The sequence below is a fragment of the Falco peregrinus genome, chromosome 5 (genome assembly GCF_023634155.1).
Source record: "Falco peregrinus isolate bFalPer1 chromosome 5, bFalPer1.pri, whole genome shotgun sequence".
In the NCBI taxonomy this organism is placed as follows: Eukaryota; Metazoa; Chordata; class Aves; order Falconiformes; family Falconidae; genus Falco; species Falco peregrinus.
This window is the reverse complement of record NC_073725.1, coordinates 6,689,084-6,712,820: the sequence shown is the minus strand read 5'-3', so window position 1 is coordinate 6,712,820 and position 23,737 is coordinate 6,689,084. Positions and strand designations below refer to the sequence as shown.

Below are 23,737 nucleotides of genomic sequence, written 5' to 3'. Positions count from 1 at the left end.
ACTTGGGAAGTACTGTCCCAAGTCACTTTAAAAAATGAAATTTAGGCACTTTTGAAAATGTTGTATGCCTTATGAAGCCTTATGTATGCCTAAAGAAGCTTTGGAAAGCAAATGAGGCAAAGTGTGTTTCAAACCAAAACAGAGATAACTGGTAAGGCCCTGTATGGCTTTTACTAGTTGTATAAAAATAGGCCCTGCTTGATTCTTGGCTTAACTGTTACGTGAGCAAACAAGTCATAAGAGACAGCTCTTTCCTTTTAGGGTTATGGTTCAAGATGACAAATCAGGAGGTAAGGGGAGGCAGAAGCGCAGCATGATCAAGATGTGCATGACTTACGGCCGCACATCTAGCACATCTCTGAAGTACCTACCATTCCAGTATTTTTCAGATACTGTCTGCGTCAGAGAAAGCGTGAAAAATCTCAATTAATTCTTCAAGGTTTGCAATGATCTGCCAGCAAAGGCAGCTATGCTATATCTGTTATATGCAGTTATACAAACATAGCTTGTCTGCTTATTTGTGATATTATTGTTTTAGTGGCAGTACCCTAATGGAAGCTTTATTGGTACTTTCTGTAGTATCTCTTTTTCAAAGCAGAAGATTGTTAAGCTCTTCAAGAATTATCCTGCATGCCAATTAACTCACTTTTTGAGATGAATCATTAGGTATCTAAGTGTCTCGTAGTGAGCAGCAGGGAGTAACATCAACACTTCATGTATTGCTTCTAGTCGTTCATCAGGATTGGAGATTTCTGTAAAAACACCGAACAGGATTAATGTTAATAGGGCTTTCCATTTGTAAACAGCAATAATTCAGGAAGCTAACTTAATATTATGGAGTCATTTACAAGCCATTGACTGTGCTTGTAGGGATAAATATTAAACTCATAAACATGGAGCTTAGCAGCAACTTCTGCATCCTCAGAAAAAAAGAAAAGAAAAAAAAAAGCTTCACAAAGAAATCAGCAGCAAAGAGCACCCAATAGCTGTCTCCGTGGTCTGTAGCTCTACCTACAGGCCTGCACAGGTACAGTATCTGAGCTTTGTTAAACGCTTTGTAACACTCTGCCAAGAACCAACTCCTTAAAATGTTATGTAAGATTACTTCCACTAGCCTTCAAAACTAGATGGGAGCGTGGATATATGCTTTTAGAGACTATGCTTGAATATGTAAGTTTAGCTAGAAGTGGCATGGAATTACATAAAGATTTCAGAATGTATTTAAATATGTAGGTATCAGTGATTGGAGAGCATCAGTGCTCATCAAAGACTGTTTGGCAATCTGTCAAAATCTGAGCAGGATTTACATGTATTTTACATGAGAAGTATAGATTCCTAAGCTGTGAACTGAGTCAGAGTTGTATTTGCTGCATGACTTTTCATACAAATGGCACCAGGAGCCCAAAACTTTAGAAGATTAAGAATCTCTCTATCCTGCTTTTAAGACATTGGTATATTGACATGATAGGAACTACTTCCTCTGGGCATGTTCTTTACAGGACAAGTAATGAGCAAGAATAATTTCTCTGCCAAGGAGGAATAAGAGAGTGCAGGAGAGAGGTATGTGTGGTTGCATGGGGAGTGCAAGAGGGAGTGAGCCAAAGGGGAAGGGAAGGCAGCAGATTCACACGGACCACTCCTCTTGCTGCTTATCAATATACTGGGTGCCATTCCAAAAATACTAAGGATATTTTTTTAAAGAAGAAAGCATGCTACTTCTTAGATACCTCAGGTCTTTGACATGTTTGTTAATAATTTGATTTTGATGCACTTCATCTGGTGAGTTTTCATTAGGGACTATCGCTACATGGGAGGCTGTGCCCTGGAGAGCAGAATTTGAGGCAAATCTCATCTCTCTCTGCCAACATTAGGGCAATGAACGCTGCCGCCCTCCTCCCTCCCTGACAGCGTGCACCCACAACCTGCCAGCTTTGGGCAGGGGGTAACTGCACGTGCCTCCCATCTGGGCACGGGTTAGATACTGCAGGACTTAATGAACAGTGGATGCACCTGGATTTTGGGGCAGATGTGCTTTGTGGGGTGTCTCATTGCTCTGATCCCTCACTGACTGAAGGAGGGGATGAGCTTGTCTGCAGTGCAGACTCGTCCTTGTTGCCAGAGGAGGCCAGGATATGGGAGATGGGGAAAATGGGACGCACCCTCAAGGCTCACATTTCCACTCAACCCTGACTCCTCACTGATCCCCCAGTCTTGCATGCACCTGGCAGCCAGTGCTGCGGCCGTGACACCAGCACGGGGATCTTCCCAGTGCCTGATGCAGGCCTTGCAATGCCATTGGACATTCCGCCTCTTAGCACAGAATTTGGGTTGTTTACAAGAAAAGAGCTACCAATTCCATTCAAAGCCCCATCCCAGGGCATGCCGTAGCTTTGTTGACTGACACTGAAACCACACTTTCTGAAACTGGTCAGTTATTTTGATATCCTACCTTTACTTTTATTTTTTTTAACCTGTGTGATGTCCCATCTGATTAACAATCAGGCAAAAGTTTCATGGGACAGGACATGGCAGAGAAGTAACGAACAGAACAATGCCCTTGCTTCCAATTTGTTGTCTGTCTTTTCCTTTTCTTTAACATGGACAGTTTTATGGATGGGAAATGTAATTAAAGATCAGTACAAATTACTATGCAATACTTACTGGCTGCTTCTATGAACTTGGAATAGGTGTCGTAGGTGATCACAGGAATTGGTAAGTCTCTGAAGTATAGCTTCAGTGCTCCAGCAATGATGTTTATGTCTGGATAAATACTGGCAGAAATATCAGCCTTATCACCATCTAGAAGAAGAGGAAGAAATCTTTTTGAAACCAGCCTAATTTTGACTGAAGCAAGGCTAGGCTTCTAATTCAGATTTATTGTGTCCAACCTGACAAGAAAAAACAACCTGAAAGCATTTGGAAGGCTTAAATGAGAACACATTGCTACCAACTTTACAGTGTATGAATAAGAAATAGTAGTTTCTTTACCTTTTAGTAAACAATTTATTTGCTTGCATCCTTTGGTGGGGCTGGTGATTACGTCAACAATATCTGCAGTGTACCATCTCACACATAATGTTTTGACATTGGATGAAAAATCATGTTAATAATATATTTATTGAATTTGGCTCATTTCTTCACTGAAAATAAGCTATTAATTACTTGTTCTGATGTTGTATTTTGTATCTGCAGATCAATGTGTAGGAGTATGAATGATTCTTTTTATTTTCATTTGGGGAAACAGAGGCACAGAGAAATAACATAAATTTCCAATGAACCTTGGAGCAGTAGGAAAAATCAGAGTAAACATCCAAATCTTGTAAGTTCTGCACCAATTTATCTATACTGATTAGCTAGTAACAAAGCTGCCTTATTTTCTGGATGTCCTCTAATGTCTTATTATTTGACTGACTTATTTATAGCAAAGATTTGAATTTAAATAGACATGCTATGGCATTTAGCTATACAATTTATTCCGAAATGTGGATCGCAATTTGTTAAATGAATATGGATACTTATAATGGATGAACAGCTAAATAGATTAATTATGCAACTGAAATGACATACATTTTGTTTGCCACATACTACAACCCAGTTAGTCAGAACTCCATTACAGAGCACTTTTAATCACATGAGCAAGTGTTGCTGCTAAGCCCTTGACTAATGCGTGGCTTGCAATGAGTGAAATTACAAGAACTAGCAGAGAGGCTGGATCACTATTATTCTTCAAGTTCAAATGACTATCTCTCTTCTGTACTACCCAGTGCCCTCATACTCACATTTTTCTCCAGACCGACAAATTCTGCTTCTCCAGTCTTCCAGTAGAAAGATGGGGTAGGACAATGGTCAAGCAAGGGCTGAGGCTGCCTGGATTTAACCCCCAGCTTCACCCCAGGCTTCTTTGAGATCAGTTACACCCTGTAGTCCTTACTCACCACCTTTCAAGTGAGGATAACGGTCACAATGCTTCTTTTGCAGGAGGTGGTGAAGATTGAGACCATATGGTGAGTGGGGTGATGTGAGGTTATGGTTGCTTGAACAACAGAGCGGTTTGCTTGTATCTGCCAGGAGGTGCAAGTGCAAGCTTGGGCTGTTACCACCGAGGCGCTGACAGGCTGTAAAGCCATTGCCTTCCTTGTCTTGCAGTAACTAGTGCTTGTAGAGATGCCCTGATACAGACAGATGAGTGGGTGTGCTTGATACATGGCATCTAAGATGGTGATAAAGGCTTTCACAGCAGACTAAAAGAGTTTATATTGATTGTAGACATTTTATACAAACCTTTGGCATTAATCTTGAAGGGATACGTCCTGTCCAATGTATGCACATAATTCTCATTAAGACTAATAGCACTACATGTTCTCATCAAGAGGAGATTATATGCTTAAGTGTTTAAAACAAGCAGCCTTTCTTGATGCAGCTGAGCAGTCTGAATACATCCATCAGCATTTAATTTAATACAGCATCAATAAGCCCTAGGAGGATGTTTACACTGCCCCAATCTTTTGTTTAATCCACACATTCCAGGCACGGTAGCATTAGTCTTGTAAAGCTTTGTGTGGAGAGCTCTATTTAATTGATGGACACCGAGCACTCAAAATGCCTCACTGAAAACAGCTACCTCCAAGGAGCCAGCAGCTGCATCAGAACAGATACAGCAAAGCAGAAGGCTGCATCTATTAGCCAGGTCACCAGTACACTAAATGGAAGTGTTATTTATTTAGTGCTTTTAAAAAGCAGCCCAGCAAGCTTCCATGAAGAGCCACTTCAGCTACAGGTACTTCAAACTACAATGTACTTCAAACGTACCTCTTTATTTACATATTCTCTTACTGTAGGAAAAATACATTAGTTCCCAAGTCAAAGATTTTTCCTCTTCACTTCAGAGACAAATCACACCCGTTGCAAATGCAGTGAAGATTTTTTTTAAAGTGAGCATAACAATACATCTGTTACAGTATACCTACACATTTCTGCAGTGAGTATGTAGGGGGAGGTAGATTTTTGTTTTTCTTTGGTAGATTTTGGATTTTTTTTTTTTTTGCTTTCAGTTTCAGCAACTGAAGGCCCTTGGCAGGCTGCACTTGTTTCTTATCCTCACCGAATTCCTGGATTTGTATTTTTATTTAAACACACTTAAAATTCAGAGCACTAAGAAAGAAAAGTTAATTAATTGCCGGTAAAGTCATGACACAAATTTCACAGAGGATCCTCTGCAGTAGCATACTGTATGAACTATGCCTATTTTGTATGGTATCTTCTACATTACCACAATCATTTTTTTCACTCTTCAATACAGTAACTTTCCTCAGACTGTAATTAGTATTCTCAGTACCACTGCAGTGGCTATATGTTAATACAATCTTTTTTTAAAAAAAAATTTGGATTACAAACATATAGTTAGTTTCAGCTTTACAAACCTAATCCTACTCAAACCCCATCATTTCTCTTTCCTTGTTACTTTGACTCTCAACATATTTTGTTGCATTATGTTGTAGTTTGAATATCTTGAGACAAAGAAAATCTTTATTCTGTTCTTTAAAGGTTTCAGCTGACTTTGGGTGCCATAGAAATATCTCAATAGTTTATTAGAGAATGAAATGGAGTAAGTATTACATTCTTAAAGCCTCAGCTATGCCCTCTGAACACTGAATTACTTTTCTACTTAAGTTCATTTTTTCTTAATGCTTTGTTTTTATTGCACAACCTTTGCCATACTAACATGCTGCTTTGTTTTTTTTTCTTGGATCTGGCATTTGACAGGTTTTCTCCTACACTGGTGAAAGAGTGAATATGAGTCAGGATGCCTCTAAGTACTCATGTAATATTTAACAGCATAATATTTTTAGCAAGTGTATTGTACCAGCCAGTCATACAAACAAGTGGGGGGACAGAATGCACTGGTGACAATGGCAGCTTTGTGAATAAAGCGCACAATGAGGGTCTTCTGGATGCCACAACGCCACAGCTCAACAAAGCTGACAGAGAGCAACTGTCATTCTACAGCACCAACATTCACCAGATTAAATAAATCCACATTATTCCCCTCCTTCTCATTACAAAAATCACTAAAATGGAACATTGTTAGTGCCTCAGAGAGCCTAATGCTAATTTACAGTAGGAGTATTTACACTTCTTTGGCTTTGGAAGGGAGTCTTAGTTTAAATCAAACGAGGACCAACTTCTCCCTGTTCTAAACCCATCCATCACAGCTTCACTTGGCCCAAATAATATTATGTGGGATGCCATTCTCTTCCCAAGATGTTGACTTTCAAACCTGCCTTTGATTTTCTATTCTTGCTATAATTCTTTGTAAGCAACAAGTGAGTGTCCATTTGGCGAAGCAGAATTAGTCAGTGGGGGGGCTGGCTTCTCTTCATCGCACCCTTTCAGCTGCGCATGGAATCGGCAGAAGAGGTACCCTACAGCGCAGTCAGCCCCTGCTCCCCATCCCTGTATCATACTGTATTCCGGCTCCTGTGGCTTCGAAGAGCTTGGGAAACCAGAAAGCTTGATGGCATTACTTGAAGGATGTGTCCTGTGCATTAAAACAGGAGGACTCCTTGCTTGTTTATTTTCAAACTTATTTATTAAAAGCTGTATTTCCAGAGGTGCGAAAGCATACTGGCATTCTAGCCAAGTACCTGGGGACTGGCTCAGAAATGATGGGCAGGGAGGGACCTCTGTAACGCCAGAGCGCAGTGCTCTGCTACTGCAGGCACCATGCCATGTAACCCTTCTTGTAAACCCCTCAACTTCCATTGTGAAACTAGTTAAGGTTTTTATCCCTGCTCTTACTAGAAGGTTGTTTCAGAGCCTTGCTTTCATATGGTTAAAAAATTGCTCATTGAATTGTCAAACTAAATTTATTCCTGGCCAATATACATCCTCTAGTATTGTGCCAAGACTATCCATTAGATTAAAGAGTTCTCTCCTCTGGTTCATACCCGTACTTTCAGCTTCAACTTTAACAGCTAACTATTCCAAGCTCTTTTAAAACACATTTACCTTCTGCTATGCAGTGTGTTCCAGAGATGTCAGAGATGTCTGTGATATGGCCTGTTGTATGGCTGTTTCTGCTGCAACACCTATCTATTAACCAGAACTGATCAGGAATTTTCCATTTTATATTTAAGACACAAATTTTCCTTTTTTTTTTTTTTTTTAATATAATTTTGCAAAAAAAAAGTTAATTTCCTGTAGTGAATGTTGAAACAACAGTTCTGTAAAACTCCCACAAACTTCACTTTCTGGGCAGAAAATGAAATTTGAACAAAAGCCTTCCAGGTGTTACTGGAGGTGAGACCTGCCATCTGGCTCTCAGCTCCCTTCTTTCCCAGCTCTGTCACCTGGGACAGAGATTTGGGATTTTCCACGTCCTTGGAATATGGAGGAATATCCACTCCCTGCTGCTCTGGCTTCTAGGGCTAAGCAGGGGTAACTGGGCATCAGAAAAGTGATGTTCCTACCTGTGGGGTTGGGATGCAAAAGAGAAGGTGGGGTCCCTGTCTCTGTAAACAGATCTGACAGGGAAGCAAAGCCTGAGCTGTCAGGTTGGGGGCACCTTGCCAATTCAACATTCTGCCAGCTGACAACCACCTTCTAGTGGCACAGCCCACAAGTCAGAACAAAAAATCTATTTTGGTTTTCTTTAAATTGCTTCCTGCAAAACCCCCCCAACTCTCTTCTGCTTTTCTATCTCAGTTCAGGGAGAATACATTTTCAAAACTGGAAAGTTTTTGAAGTTTTCAGCTTCTGGTCTCAGCAATACTGGAGTCATGCAATTCTCATAACACGGTTTTGTTCACTGTTCCACTGCTTTTAGCATTATTCATGGCAACGCTTTTCCTTTCTTAGCCTTTTCCCTCCTGAGATTGTTAAAAGGAAATGAAGACGCAGCTTTTTATCAATTTATGCCCAATGGTTTTCCACAGCCTTTGTATGCAAACTTGGTTCTTGGCTTTCTCTGCTTCCATATTTATCCATGCTTTTTTTTCCTTTGGAAATCTGATATTGCTAGTGACCCTGCTCTTCCTGTTTCTAGGTGCTGCCTTCTTTGCCAGTAAATCACACTTTGTTCCTTGCTGTGGGTCTAATTCTAGTGTGTACTGCCACGAGATTATGCCATGAGTATAGGCAATAACAAAAGATACCCTGTTTGTAAACCTTAAGTGGCTCCAATGGTTCGAAGCATTTGCAAGGGAACTACAGCTGCAGCAGCGTTCAGGTCAGGCTCAGACACAAATTTTGATCTGCTTTCTTCAAACTCTTTCCTCTTCAACCTGTGGCTCTCTTTCTGGGTTTCATTTAGTTTGGTACACTTAGAGGAGAACTAACACACAGAACAAAAGGGTTTGCCAGGTCAGATCCACCTGCAGGGAGCAGACTGGGACTTGGGGAGACTGGTGACCCTTTCAGTAGCACTGCTTCATGTGGCGCACCTGCAAATGTACCTTCCCATGATAGCAGTCTGTGCATCTCTTTCACCCAAATCACAGCTCACCTATGTGTGTCCATGCATATGTTCACAACTGCAGCATCCAACACATTTTAAAATATATTATTATTTTTTAAAGGGTGTTTTGGTATAGCATGAAAACAGTCACTTTGGAAATTCCTAGCAGGAATCGTCTGCAGGACAAACTATCTCCGAACAAAAAAGTATTCAGGTACAGTAAGCATTAAGATGTGCCACCCACAGACCTTGCTGGCCCTGCCCAGGCTCCTGTGGAGCCCTGGAACCTCCTGCCATGGGCCCCCAGGGCCCCCAGTTCCTGCCTGAGCAACATAGTAGCTGTCTGCAGCTGCATCACGGCCATGCACCCTTCTGGCCAGCACCCTGATCCACCGGTGGACTTCTGGCTTGATCTGGACCTGCCTTGTCCCTGTGGGCTTGTGATCACTGGGCTATGTCTGTCCCTATCCCCTAACATGGCAGAGGTAATACCTGAAAAAATTAAGTAGGAAGGAAAACACTGTTTATGGGAAAGGAGAAAAATATTTATGTAACTCCTTAAATGTTCCTGAAAATGTGTTTTCTGTTGATGAAGGCCCTACTCTGCACACACTGACATACGTACCTAAAATTAGTCCTGTGTGCAAAGACTATGTGCAGAACCAGAACCAACATAATAAGCTAAATGAATTCAAAAGGGCTACTAGGATGGTAATCAGGCAGTGTTTTAATTAAAAGTTTTTCAATATGCTGTACAACCAGTCTCCTCAATGCTCCTCTCATCTGTGTGCAAATGCAATCATGTGCACAGTAGTGCAGTGCTTTCTACAAGGCTACAGGCAGAATGACTTCCCAGTTGGAGGTCTGGTGCTTAAACTCATAAATAGACTATCGTATTGTAAAGCACTGAGTTTACTAAGGATAGGACTAAGAACTTTCCCCTGGTACTATCCAGGCTCATACTTGAACTGGGAGTCTAGGCTCTGCCACTAGATTGAGCAATCATCCAGTCCCGCAAGCACTTAGCCTTCTGTCTATCATTACCTACTGTTTAATTATTCCTTCCAACTATGAAATATAGTTTCTTCTTGTGAAAATAACTACAGATTAATTTAAGAACTCAGAAAAGACAGGTTGCTTTCTGTACTTCTGCTTATATGCCAGCTTTATTACCATGGTAACTATATAAACCCCAAAAGAACTGAGAAGTCCTAGAACTGAAAAATTAGATTAAAATCGTACAAGAAAGAAAAATGGTGTACCTCGATCAAAGGCCATTTTCACATCTTCAATGTGCTCAGTGAAGCCTGAGACTCTATAGAGGCCCTCGGACTTTAAACCTGAAACAAAAAGTTCTCAGTTAACTTTGCTTCAGTAACTCAACAAATATTCAGGCTTAAAAACAATAAAGCAACAACAACAGATCTAGTAAATGAAGAAAAATATTAATTGTAATGTGAAACTCTGGAGCACTTAAGGCAGGCTCAAGATAATTTAAAATTGGTTTTTAAAGGATTAGAGAATTTTAGAATTTATACTTTATTTTGTTAGGGACATAGTTGATTGTGTTAGAGGAAAACACTGCAAACTGCTAATGGTGGGGCATGTGATATTACCATGATTTATTCATTTTATGTGGGAGATTTTCCATTTGGCTATGATTAATAAAGCTTTAGAGGTCTCCTTTCCTTCTACCAGTTGCTTAATGATAAATAGCAATGCAAGTAAGAAACTGCCTTTCCCTGACAACATTTGTTCCCGGTTTTGCAGTCAGCTTTTACTTATAAACAGCTGATAGATGTGATGGATACTCCTCTTCTTCACATCAGTACACGCCTTCTACAGTTCTTAAACCACAAGAGATCTGCTCACTTGCACAACTCTCCCCCCATTGCTCCACACCAACATGAAATGCAGGGCAGCCCAGCAGAGCAGGCAGAGCTAGCCAAGCAGTTACATACATGTTATTTATTTTAATCCCAGAATTATTTACTGTAATCCCAGAACTCCTTATTATGACTATGCACAGTGCTAACTGACTTATAAGATCCTGTACACTTTGTCTTCTTAAGAACAAAATCAGTATCTCACATAGTACTATGGCAGTTAAAGAAAGAAATTTAAAGATGTTGAAAAAACAGAACAGGCAGCAGTTTTTATCTTAATCAATAAATGTACAAGTAAGTGATTAGATCTCAAATGCAATGTAGCTTCCTGCTATATCATCAGGGTAAAGCTCTTCTGTCTTAGTCCAAACTATTCTTTCTATTTGTCCCTGCAATGATGATATAATCCTGGTGGAGCTTCATGGAGCAGTGCAGGGGATTTACTTGTAAATCTTTCATTCATTTCAGTAGATGACGTGTGGCTTTGAAACCCCTATGGCTAGTATCACTGTGTTGCCATGCAGATGACTGGGATGCCATGAATTCAACATTATGAGACTCCTGTGCTGAAGCTATAACTAACAGGGAAATTTGGCTTATTTGGCAGCATGACATACACTTTTGCTACCCAAAGCAAAAATACACGATCATTACTGTGTTGTGTTGGAGTGGATATGGTATTTCTTCAATCTGGCATGCATCTGTGTACCAAAAACGTGTCACAAGCTGGAGTGTTGGCTGTGACATGCTGCCCGAGCTACGGTATTCATCAGTCAGTAGCTGAGCACCATGCAAAACCTTGCGCAGTTTGTGACGTATCACAAAACACAGCCTGTGACCTCACTTGTCTGAGTCACTTCCAGTCACATATGTCCTTTTGCCCATAATGCCCAGAAAGGTTATTAATAAGGGGCTTGATTTAAACTGATTACTCTGAAATTGGAAGTGTCCCTAGGTATGTGAAAAGAAAATAATGAAAAAAGACACATAAACATGAACTTAAAGTTCACTTGAAAGTTCACCCCTTTCAGAAGTGTAACATAATACATGTTTTGACATGTTTTCAGAAAGCATTTCAGGAAATTGCATTATGAAATGCCATGATTTAATTTTACTAGCTAATGCAGAGCAATGTATCACCTACGCTAAAAACCCCCTTCTCTCATCCTGTCTTCAGCATGCATGAGCATACCACCCTGTCCTAGCTTAGCATGTAATTCAAGTCATCGTCATTTAATTTTTCCTGCTGCTTTCCTAAGCACACAAACCTCTTGCTTCGATCTCTCGAATGCATGAATCCACAACCATCGGTCTCTGGGTATTGTGGGCTTTCACTAGCGTGGTGAGATCGCAGCAGTAGACTCGCTTTATCCTCTTGAGGTCTGGTTGGCAGTCGTTGGGCACGTATTTGGAGCATTGCTTATGTACGTTCAACCCACAGTCTGTAAACAAGGTTAGCCAGGTTAATTAATTAATACTAATGCCAACAGGTCTTGTCTAACAATTTATTTCCTTGGGCCACATCAAGCATGTGGCAGAACCTCCCCGTCAGTCACCAAAGCTAGAATAAATAAGCTGGAGATCAGAAAGATGAGCATGGAAATCTGTAAAAATCTTATGGTGGGCAAAGTGGACTCCAGCAAAGCTGTTGAAAAGCTTTAAAAGCTCTGGATGTCCCTTGCACCCCTCTGAGCTGGAGGTGACCACTGGTGCAGACCACTTGGTCAGTTCACTGCTGAACACATAGCTCTGGGTGTTGCATTTGAACACATGGGACTTAGCTTCTGGGTGTTTTAGTTCTGCCTTTTATACAATTAACACAGTAATGACTGTTTTCTGTTGACCAGCTTGTGGCTTAGCACTGCTTATGGGTGAAGGACCTAGGATTCACCTGAGCACTCAAACTGGGACAGTGCTTTGAGCTAGCATGCCTCCCTTCTGCATTCCAGCCGTGTCGCATCTTGGCTCGCTTTGCCACACCAGCAGCCTCCCCATCCCTGTCTGACCACTTCACTGGTGACTAAAGTGTCCCCTGTGTTTAGTCTGTGGGTTGGTTTAGGCATTTAAATGCTGGGAAAGGCATGATGTAAAAAGTTACTCATTTTACAAGTGGTTCTTACTCCAAAGTCAAATCCTACTCTTGGTTGCACGGGTGGGTTTCTGTTAACTTAAACATCACTGCTTGATCTCCACAAATTGAATTTTTCTAATAGATTCAAATATTCAGCCAAATTAATTTATAAGCCTCAGTAAAGCAAACACCACCGTTGTGAGTTACATTATCTCACATAACTTTGATTCTTGTTTTAATGCCTTCCCAGTCATGCCCATCACTGACGGTACCCTTTGGGATAACATAACACATCTAATATCATCACTAGCAAGTTACTTACTGCTTTTTCATGTTGATTCACTGCCTAAGCTATTAAAAATGTAAACATGACTCTATTACTTGCAGCACATCTCAGTATTATTCTCTATAAAATATTAATCAAGCCAAATCATATCATCAGTACAAACACACCTACATATTTAGCGGAATTGGGTGGGTTTCTGTGTGTTTCTTCATACAGTTATTACTGCATAATACATTATTGTTCTGTGAAATCTAAACAAATGTGAGCAGCTGCAGTTAGGATCCTCCCTGTATTGTCTTCAGTGCTGTTCTACAAGCATGTGAAGTTAAATCCAAGTGCATCTGTCTACTTAGAGTTAAATGTTGGTAATTTAATGAGGGAGAGTATTATCTTTCATACTAAATAAATAAGCCTTTTCCTAAGTTTAATATTTTATATATGTGAACAAATACAGCGCTATGCATTAGCAAGGTCAGTTTTTGCACCCTTGAGTTTCAGATCAAATAGTCTGAAAAGCAAACTACTATTCATGTTCCTCTTTTTTAATGTCCTTCTCATATTCTTTGTGTTACCATTATTCATCTACAGGCAGATAAGATGCAGCAGTAATTGAGACTGCACTTATTAAAACTGTACATTTGTGAAAGGTACTTTGATCCTTCAAACTGTGGTCTAAATTTTAATAACCACCACCTCCTCTGCCCATGAAAAGTAGATGTCAGGGCTGGACATGTTCGGTGCCAGTCTGAGGTCAGGAATGCCTGGAGGTCAGCGCAGGGAGAGGTAAGACAGAAGCATATTCAGGTGAGACACTGATGGGATTGAAGGTCCGTAGCAAGGAGTTATGAAACCCCATTTACAATGCAGCAAATACTATTTCACTTGCTGAATACAAAACCTCACGATGTGATGATTATTGCATTTTCCCAAGATGATTATTTTTAACAAAAGAACAAACAAAATAATTAAAGCGCTATTAAAATGCTAATATAGTTACAAAGGCACCAGAAAACTAATCTTTCTAGGAAAATTAAGGTGGTATTTTTTGCTTTCCTTCGAGATGGGCTACTTTAGGCTTAAAGCAATGCATGGTATTTTATAAGAAACAGGTGACAGTCTTTTGGCAGACAAGGGCAATTCTCAGTAATTGGTGGCAAAAAAGATGAGTTATGAAGCCTAGCTGTTGGCTGGCTCTGCCATTTCCAAAGCTTGTTTCTTAAGACATAAAACCATCCAGGGATAACTTAACCACAAAGATTAATTCTTAATGTATACAGCAATGCACACCAAGGTACTACGGAAAGTATGGCACCCTCAGTGACCAAGAGCCGGTAGCTTAATTTCTAAACCAGCTAATGGGGAAAATGACAATGCCCTAACTTGCATGGGAGGATTTCTTGCCTTGCTCTGTAAAGTAATCCCTACCCCAGCTCCTGCAGGGACTGCAGGCTGGGAGTGGGAGAGATGTCAGAGCATTTCAAAAGAATGACAGAAAATGTGGAAGGGCTACCTGAACACCTCACTCCCTGAGCGATGAGACCCCACATGAAGTTGGCGCAGTATTCACACCAGTGCGGACCTCGAAACGTATGGACCTGTAATACAAATGGGGGGAAAAAAAAAAAGAAATGGGGTCATTGGAGGCAGATGGTCTGACAGATGGAACAACTGAAATGGATAAACAACAGAAGACTCAGTAGGAGTAAATCTTTAGCACACAGTGCCCACATCTTTCCAAAGTCTAGATGAAATAAACCATGGGAACAGAAATTTGCTTTGATCTTGAAGTTTATCTTTCAATAGGCTTAACATAACAGAAGGCTGAGCTGTGTATGACACTGAAAACAAATAATTTTTGCTAACTGACATTTTAGCTGTAGCAGAGGGGAGGAAACCAAGTTCACTAGTCAAAGGAAAAAAATATAAAACTAATAATCCAAAGAACTGTAGTCAGTGCTTTTATTTGACGAGTTCAAACAAAACAGGAATGTTTCTGAGATTCAAATGCTCTTCTTCAACAGATCACTTGAAAGTAGGGGAAATGCAGTGACTGAAAAGTCCCTTTGAATGCACCATGTTTTGGTTCCCTGTAACTGTGTGTGGCCACAGATCTGATGCAAGACCCATGTTTTAAGAGCACCACTCAGGTTTGAACACACTATAACTATGGTGTTACATGTGCATTTCTATGCGATGACACTGAACAAAACTCAAGGTGACTGCTGTAAATTTGTATCAGGGATGAATGATTTGTGCAGCCGTTCCAGGCAGCGGTTGGGTAATGATCTGATTTTGCACGCTGGAATCCATTAGTGATAAAAGCAAATGATACCCTTCCTTACTCCAGGAAGTAAACTGAACTCACATAGGGAAAAGATGTCAGTAGGCTTTTTTTCAGTAGACCAAACTTCATTTTGCTACAATCCACCCATGAGTAAATAAGGAGGAATAAAATGACCTGCATGCTAACAGAGCTCATGGTCCCCAGCCAGGTTTTGCACACCACCACTGCTTCCTCTGCTGCTCTTCCAAAGGTTACAGCAGCAGACCTTTTTAAGGTGTATGTTCTGGTAAAGTAAGCATTTCATTTTCATTGAAAAGATGAATAAATAATGAGGTCTGGGCCTGTATGAATGGACATGGTATGAACTAGTTCTGGCCAGAGACTTAATTGAACTTAACAAAACATAAATCATGCACACTCTGGCTGCTAATGCTTCCTTTTCCTTCTCTCTGCTCATTTACCCGTTGGGCAGATGGCTGAAAGGCCACTTCCAACCCCAGGATGTAGAAAGCTGCTCTTTTCATATAGTAAAAAAAATGGTCATTGCCCTTTTCAGATAAACTTTGTGAAGTTTAAAGCCGAGCATGTGGGTTGCTAATGCTGTCACCCCATTTGTCTGCAGGATCACACCTACACAAGCCTGTACTCGAGTCCATTCCCCAGGAAGATGAAATATTGTGATTTTAATACAGACCTCTCTTTCTGATTTAGCAATAAAAATGTGAGCCTGACCACAAATGACTCCTGACCAACTACTCATAGCCAATACTTGCATAAATAAGCTTAAAGCAATAGTAATTCCTCCTCCTTTTTTATAGTAAAAGGTCAAAACTGGAATGTCTGACTAGTCATATTTATCTTTCAAAATGGTATTTTATCTCTCAGAAAAATGTGTATCTCTGGGAAACAACACTTTGCAATAGAGTTTGAGATAGACAGATTGAAAGATCTTATTTTGCAGGGTGGGTAGCATGAATTTCAGACATGGCTTTTAGTGGGGGCAAATGGCTGTATCTAACATCAGCTGGTGACCAGAGTTCCAGGCTTATGCTCTCTGTGACCTTCAGTAGATACAAAACTACAGCTACAACTAATTATGCCTGCATCTTTACCATTTTTAGACTGATAACCACATAATTAGTAGTTTTTCGCCTGTGTTTAATTGTGGGTGAAAATCATCTGCTGTGGGAAGGTAGCTAATGTGTCTTCTGCTTTGCAGCAGTTTACAAAACTAACCTTGTGGGAAGTGGCTGCAAAAGGTTATTCAGGATTTTTTTAAATGGTGGAATTTCATATTTAAAGCCCATTGCAGTTGCTAGGATATTTGTGGCCTACTTGTTCACTTTACATAAAGCTTATTGCAGTGGATCTTGCTGTGGCCTATTTAGAAAATGATAGCTAATTATTCCTTGATGTCTCCTGTCATTTAATGGGAAAGTCATCAACTCTGACCAAGGATGCCACCTGAGAAGTGCTGACTGTGCACCCGTCCCTTGTCCCCTTCAGCTTGGTGGCCCTCAAAGGTTAACTCTCTTCACTCATTCACTTCCATTTTTCACAGATCTGCATTTTAGCCCAAATGGCAAGTTCCCAGCTGAAATGCACTGTGGAAAGCTAGTCTTGGTGGTTTCTGGTGAAGTGGAAACAGGGAAATACTCGCTATCTCTAACTGGAAAAGGGAGATCTTCCAAAGTTTCTAGATGAAGGTGCAAAACATCTGTTAAGATGCAGTTTTGAACTAAGTCACTTATGGCCTGCCATTAATTTTAAAGAAGTAATGAAGGAAATCTGTTCTTATGAGCACAATGCCCGAATGCAGCCCGAAGCTTGCACATAACACTTTTGAATGGTAATTGGGAGTTTTGCCTCCAAGGTCTTAGGGTTTTGAGATGGGTTTTTAGGTTTTGGCCCATCCTTTGTAACTGCATCATTACAAATGGACTGGACTTAGATTTTATGGAAACGTGATCAAAATCTATTTATTACTGGTCCCTGCCCCATCCTGCAGTCTCAGGTGTTCTCTCTGTGTACACACAGCATAGGCTCAGGCTGCTTGGGCTACAGTTGACACATAATTCCGACTTTAAAAAAGAACTTACAGGAAAATATTTCCTCATATAAGCCAAACCCATGACATTTCAGACTATACACGGCACTTCTCTTGTTTTAGTGTTTCTTCTTCTTTTCACAATGTCTAACCCCTAACATCTTAGCTTCTTCACTTCTTTCCTTTCCAGATCTTTCAATGAAAAGTTAATTCTTACAATCGTCCTCTCTTCTCTGCTGTACTGTCTCACCCAATACTACACTGAGTGTCTCTTCTTATTGCCTTTCTGTGCTCTCACCTTTGCCTTTTGGCCTTCTGGAACCCTTGTTTTTAAACAGCAGAACTCCCTCCATGGGTGCTATCTCATTCAGGTTTAGTCTGTGTCTGAGCCGTTTTCACAGAGAGAGAAACTGAGACCGAAGTGAAGCAGTGCCCACACAGTGGCAAAACAATAAAATCCCTTAAGCAATATTGCAGAAACAAACTAAAAAATTGAATTGAAACGCATGTTTTTTTATTTGCATTATATAGTGCTGTTTCTGTGACAATTTTGTTATTTATGTGATTGGGTTTGAAGACTTTTCTATTTGCCTCCAAAGAAAACAAGTTTTTTTCAGACTTTCACCTGAATACATGTAAATTTGTACTCTCCTGCTGAACCTGAGCCGTTTGCAGGGAAGAAAAGCTGACTCTGCTGTTATTTTTATTTAAATACACATAATCTTCATGATGCCTGTTAAAAAATGCCTCCTGCAACCCCTTTGTCTCCCAGAAGCAGTGTTTATCTGCAGTGATTAACACAAAGAGAAATTTATCCCAGAGACTTTCTCCCAGTAGATCTCCTGACCTGTCCATAATCAGCTGCCTTTACTCCCCTAGCCTGCCTGCAAATGGGATTTGCCCGTGCTATAGCAGCAAACAGGCACAATAGTGTGGAAAATGCGTATTATTCAACTGTATTCGCTCACTTAAAGCAGCGCAGAGGCCCTCTCATGAATTCCCAGCCTAGAACAAAATGCACGGAGCATCCCTAAACTCCATGCTGCTGCCCTCGGGCTTGAGGTTGACCTCACCGCTAGCTGGGACCCCACTGAAGCTGGCAGGTAAAGCACATCCCAGAGAGCCTGCTGGATCCTAACTGTAACAAGATGCAAGACTTTACAATCCTGTTAGGCTGACGCCCACATAGTTACAGAAATACCTCTGTCTTTCTAAACAGGGCTTCAGAGATTTATTCTCTTTCCTGAATTGTGGTATGTCTGCACTGGCTTATGCAAAGTTGTCCCACCAGATGCCAGCTCCAAACCTAAATCCATGTGACTGCGTTGTGTGCTCAGGATGCACCCAGCTTAACAAATCAGTCTGGATACTAAATCTTTTTTTGTTCATTTACCTTCAGTGCCCTGAAATTCGGAACTGAGGCTAAATCAGAAAGCACAGATGCAGAGAAGGACATAACCTGGTGCCCTCATGCTCCAAACTCCAACGGTCCCTTTTAACTTTTATGTTAGCTTGGAAAGGATGGAGGGAGAGCCATCCTTGCCCTGAATCTGTGCCTTGAGTCTATTTTTGCCTTTAGTTCATTCTCTCTTCCAGTGGGTAAGATCTTCAGTGTAAGATCTACAAAAATCTCAGCAGCTTCGTGAAATATGTGTCCTTCATTTTTAAGATTCTTCATGGCTAAAGGACAAGAGCTAAAGAGTGCCTGTTTGTTCATGAAGAATTGCCTGTGACAAGATTATGAGGGACACTGTGACCTGTAACCTTTGTCCCTATGAACTCAGACGAATGATATAATACCCATCAGTCTTCACCTAAAAAATGGGGAAGACAACTTTCTGAATGTCTGCAAAATAGTGTTTTCCATCAGATAAATCCCATATCATCATAGCCTGAGTGCTGTCAAAAGCCATTAAGAATTTTGCCCCAAGACCCATAAAGCCATTCTTTCTTTTAAATAACTTCTTACCCCTTTAATGTAGTGAATATGGAATATATTAAAGTTATAGACTTGAATTTAGCCATCTTTCAAATCTAAATATTCTACTCTAAGCATTCTATCCATGGTTTTTTACAACAACTAGACATGTTCTAATATATTCCTTTGGAAAATTAACTGTATTTGCATAGTGAACATACTTCTTTGTTAAGTAAATTTAACACTTCTGACTGGCCTTTCTGGACATTTTTTTTAAAATGTTTCTTCCCTAAGTATTTATTGCCTTTATTAGGATAAAACAATAATTTTTTGCTGTCATGTGTTTGAATACATATATATTTTAATCATGTGATTTTCCAGTTAAACTATGACTCTTTTGAAACAGAAAAGAACAGAGACTGTACAACAGCTAGATTGTGCAAACGCAAAGTTAACTGGGCACATGTCCAATTATAAATCAAAGCCAAAACAAGGGGAATTTTGAGGAGGAAAGAATGCACGGGTCAAAGTGGAAAAAAGTCTCAGTCATGAGAAAATATTTTCTAGTTAAACTAAAATAGTTTTCATATTAAAATGATAATGAGGGCAAAACCCAGAAAGAATGAAAGCTGTTTTAATCAAGCAAAAACCCACAAGAGTATTTTCCCTATTTCCTTCAGTGCCGATCAGTGAGATAAATATTGACTTTTCTGTAGACTGGGTCAAGGAGGGGGAATAAGAAAAGAGGTGCTATTATTTGCCTTGCTCACTAATATTAAATTATTGATTTACGAACTACAGTAGAGGTACTGCAGAGGAGAGCAATGTTTGCATGGCAGAATATGTAGAAAAATAAGAAATGAAGCTTTTTTGCTAAACCAGGAAATCAGTGAAATAATTTTAATCAGTGCTTCTCCTTTTTTGACAGGCCTGAGTTACAGAACACTCTCCTTCTGCTAACGAGCTGAACTATTCTGACAGTGACCCAGATCAGCATCCTCAAGGAGCATTAAGTAAACTGAGGTTTCAAAGCTGAGATGCATTCCTTTCTTGTCTTGTTACTGCCTCTTCTTCTCTCTGTATCCATTCCGATAAGCATCAAACCGCAATTTGACAGCATTAGATACAGTAACTGGCTGGCATACTCCAAAACCAGCACAGTCCTTTTGGCAAAACATTTTAGTACAAGCTGCCTGGAAGGTCCCTTTCCAAAGCTCCAAAGCTGAGTCACTTCCCTGCTGCAGCATGCCAGACACAGCACTTGGAGAAAAAATCCCTAAAAATCTGATTTTATATATGTAAGACAGCAAAAAGATGATCCATTTAAACATCCCTGTGTTTGTCCAGCTATTTGGTTTAGTATGACAAGCAAACCTAAGCTTAGATCCTATAGTTCAGTGGGGCTCTGAGAGCATTTCCTTAGCATATGGTGGTGGAACAAAAGCTAGGGGACAATACCACCACTGTGGTCTGCTTTATTGTTAGGGAGTATTCAAGCTCCCTCAACTTCATCTGAAACAGAAATGGACCAAAATTTTTGCTGGTAAAATGCTACTGGCTTCTTTTGAAAAGAGGCCTTTTTTTCATTTAAAAACGGATACACTTTAGACAATCAACATGAAGTACTTTGAATAAAAAAGAAAAATTAATCTGTGCCAAAAGAGCTAAAATGCTAGTCAAGTAGTGTAGTGAGTAGCAAAACTGTTATTTGGATTAAGTGCCTATATAAAACCACATTAAGAATGCAGTCAAGGGAACTTAAAGTAGAAAAATACTTTTTTCAACACTTTTCTCGAAGTATCAGTGGGTGTGTGAAAACCCCAGCACATCAGAAAATAAAATGTGAGGCATCTAAACAGAACTTTTTAGCTGAAAATAATAGGAAGATGTGCTTACCTTAAAATTGTGTGCTTTTTCATAGTTGAAGTGGTTGTCATTTTGAGTTAAGGCTGCTCTTCTGACCAAGGAGGTGATCTGTGAATAGGCAAAGAGTTTCAGAGGTTGCCACAAAAGTGCCCCCTTGACTCCCACCTTCACCCCCAGGGCCACGGCCAGGAGCTCTTGGCGCTTCCTTCCTCGCTTCGACTTGTGAACAACAGCACAGTTTTTGTCATTTTCCAGCCACAGATCCTCTGAGAACATAGCGCTGGGATCCCAAATCTTTTCCCTGTCTTCCTCGGCACCCGGGAGCCTGACTGCAGTCAGTACAGTACAGTTTGTCCAACTGCTTCTGATGTTAGACAGCAGATTTGAAGCAGCTGCAGCCCATTCTGCTGAGACCTCTGGCATGTGACTTGAATGGGCCGTCTTGTGGGACGGAAGGAGCTTCTGCATCTGAATAAGTAACGGCCTGTGCCGTGTGATTTCTTAAGGCAGATGTGTGTCTTGAACAATAGCCCGAATTCATGCACTGAGCAACCCCCCCCACCACCCCCACCCTCCCTGAGCGGTGGTCTCCAGCTAGGTGCTGCCGAAATGCCGGCCGGCCGGCGAGGGAACAGTGTTACAGCTTCATGCCCAAAGGCATTTCCAGGAACAGATTGCTTCAACTCCGCAGTGTGTTAAAAATGAACAAACAAACAAAAAGCCCCAGGAAAGCCCACACAACTGAATCTGATGCTGCATCCAATTATACTCAGACTCAGAGACTTATCAGCCAGCAGCCTGCATGCCAGCAGATTAAGCCCTTAAACCCATGATGATTGTTTAATCTTACAGGGCTAAATATCTCCCCACTGACCACCCCCTACTCCCACCCCCCACCCCACCCCACCCCCTACCCTGATATCCTGTACAAGGGGAAAAATCCAGCCGCACTCCAAGCATTAATAGCACTTTTATGCCATCTATTAAACTAGAGCATTTTGTCAGTGTGCACGTGGTAGCATGGAACTAGCTCACTGTCGGGGGAAGTCGAAAGCCCAGCTAGGATGATGCAGGCTAGGAAGCCCCCCGAGCCCTGTGCCACGCTCGAGTGAAGGCAGCAGGGGAGCTTCACACAGATGTAGGATGCCCATGCGCACAGCCCTGATTGCAGAACACGGTCTGCATGGTAGCATCAGCAGTCGTCTCTGCTCCGCTTACATGCCTCTATAGATTTAGGGGGAGGGGGGGAAGGGGCAGAAATTGATTTCTAAATAGAGCCCAGGGACAGGATGGATCTGGACCCTGACCAGTCTGTGCTACAGCTTGCAGTGCTACTTTGAGGACCTTGATTCACTTCTTCACAGGCCGGTAGTTCCCTGTCCCAGGCCACAGAAGATGTGTGACACTGAGCATCCCCTGGGAAGCACATTCAGCGCCCCCTTCCCACTGGCTTCCCTCCCTCCAGCTCCCCATTCCTGCTTCCTTAGTGAGTATGCCCATTCTCCACCCATAAGAAGAGGATAGGAGTTACCTGCTGAGCATGGCACTGTGAGATTTAATTCTCTAAGGTGTGGCTAATGCAACAGAGCAAACTGGGGGGCCATCAGCAATACTAGCGAAACTGCCTCTTTGAACTAGAGACACTAGAGACCACATCAGCCTTTTATAGTCTGCCTCACTTCAACTTACCCAGAAAATTGGTGAAATTAAAGTATTTAATTCACTTATGCTAACTTGTGAAGTTGAACTTGCCTCTGTTTTTTTCAGTCTGCTTTTATGTCAGGCTGAAAAGTCAAAAAGGTTCATCTAATTCACTTACTAAAACCCCCACCATATAGACTGCCTGCTCTTAGTAATAGCGATGCTCTCCTGATTTGAAAGCCCATGGGGACAGATGGTCAGCCATCAGTAACATCAGGCCATGCAATTTCAGATAGTGCCCTACTTAGGGTTTTCAAGAAGCTGTGCAACCTTCAAAATCAGCTTCTCAGTTATAAAATGATGCACTTACTTCTATGTATAGCATACCTAAATTTTTTCTTTTCCAGGTAACTCACAGCATCTCTTTATCCATGCTCCCACACTCAAAGCTTCTGCTCCCTGGTAGGGAAGACTTCCACACAACCCCATTGCTCCTCGAGCAGTTGCTGCCTGCCTGGCCTTTCCCCAGGGCTTGGCACTGTTACCTGACCGCTGTGACAACTGGCTGTAATGTATGTATGAACATTGCTCTGCCTGGAGGAAATCCCTGCTGCTTTTCCATATGTCCTCCCACTACTGAGTCCCAATTTCTGCTAGCTCAGGACCTTTATCTGCTTTCCAGCAGATAAAGACAAACTACAGTTCCCCAGCTCGCTCTTAATGTATTTCAAGAGATGAGGAGTACATGCCACTTCTGACCCCAGCAGTGGCAATGGCTTCAGTTTGGGGCCATCAGGAAGGAAACTCTGGAGCAGCTTGAAGTTCTTACCACACTCCAGTTTCTTTCCTCAGTACCATTTTAAATGTATTTACATTTATCTGGAACAAAACCACCAAACTAGGTCTAAGTCATTAGACACCTCTGAAGCTACAGCATCTAAATCCCCCTATATACATAAGCTACTTTCTCTTTGACTTCCAGCCTAACAGATCCAAAGTCAGAGAGAGGTCAGTTTCCTAATAATGCTCTAATATTTGTATTTGTCACTAGACTGATAAAAATCCCATTATATAACCAATATTTTTTTACATAACATGGCAGATTTGATACTCAAGCTACAGGCTTATGATGATACATCTTGGAATTTCTATTTATTAAGCTATTTTTGGAATATCAGAGTGTCATCCTGGGATCAGACATACAGTACTGTATTTGATGGAAACTCTGAGTGTTTGCACAGAAGCACTGAGCTTAATAGACTTGGAGGAGGACAACTCAGCCA

General features: G+C 41.0%; 1 protein-coding gene across 3 annotated transcripts in view; it reads right to left on the bottom strand.

The window, feature by feature from the left end:
- The window catches only part of CHN2 (chimerin 2), a 163,238-nt gene that overhangs the window by 4,755 nt on the left and 134,746 nt on the right, over positions 1-23,737 (bottom strand). For all 3 annotated transcript variants that reach the window (XM_055804652.1, XM_055804653.1, XM_005230668.4), the window contains 6 exons: positions 20,844-20,921; positions 14,209-14,293; positions 11,610-11,783; positions 9,718-9,795; positions 2,662-2,799; positions 647-752 (listed from right to left, as the gene is read on the bottom strand). In XM_055804652.1, the coding sequence (XP_055660627.1) occupies positions 647-752; positions 2,662-2,799; positions 9,718-9,795; positions 11,610-11,783; positions 14,209-14,293; positions 20,844-20,921 (659 nt within the window). The remainder of the gene's footprint in view (positions 1-646; positions 753-2,661; positions 2,800-9,717; positions 9,796-11,609; positions 11,784-14,208; positions 14,294-20,843; positions 20,922-23,737) is intronic.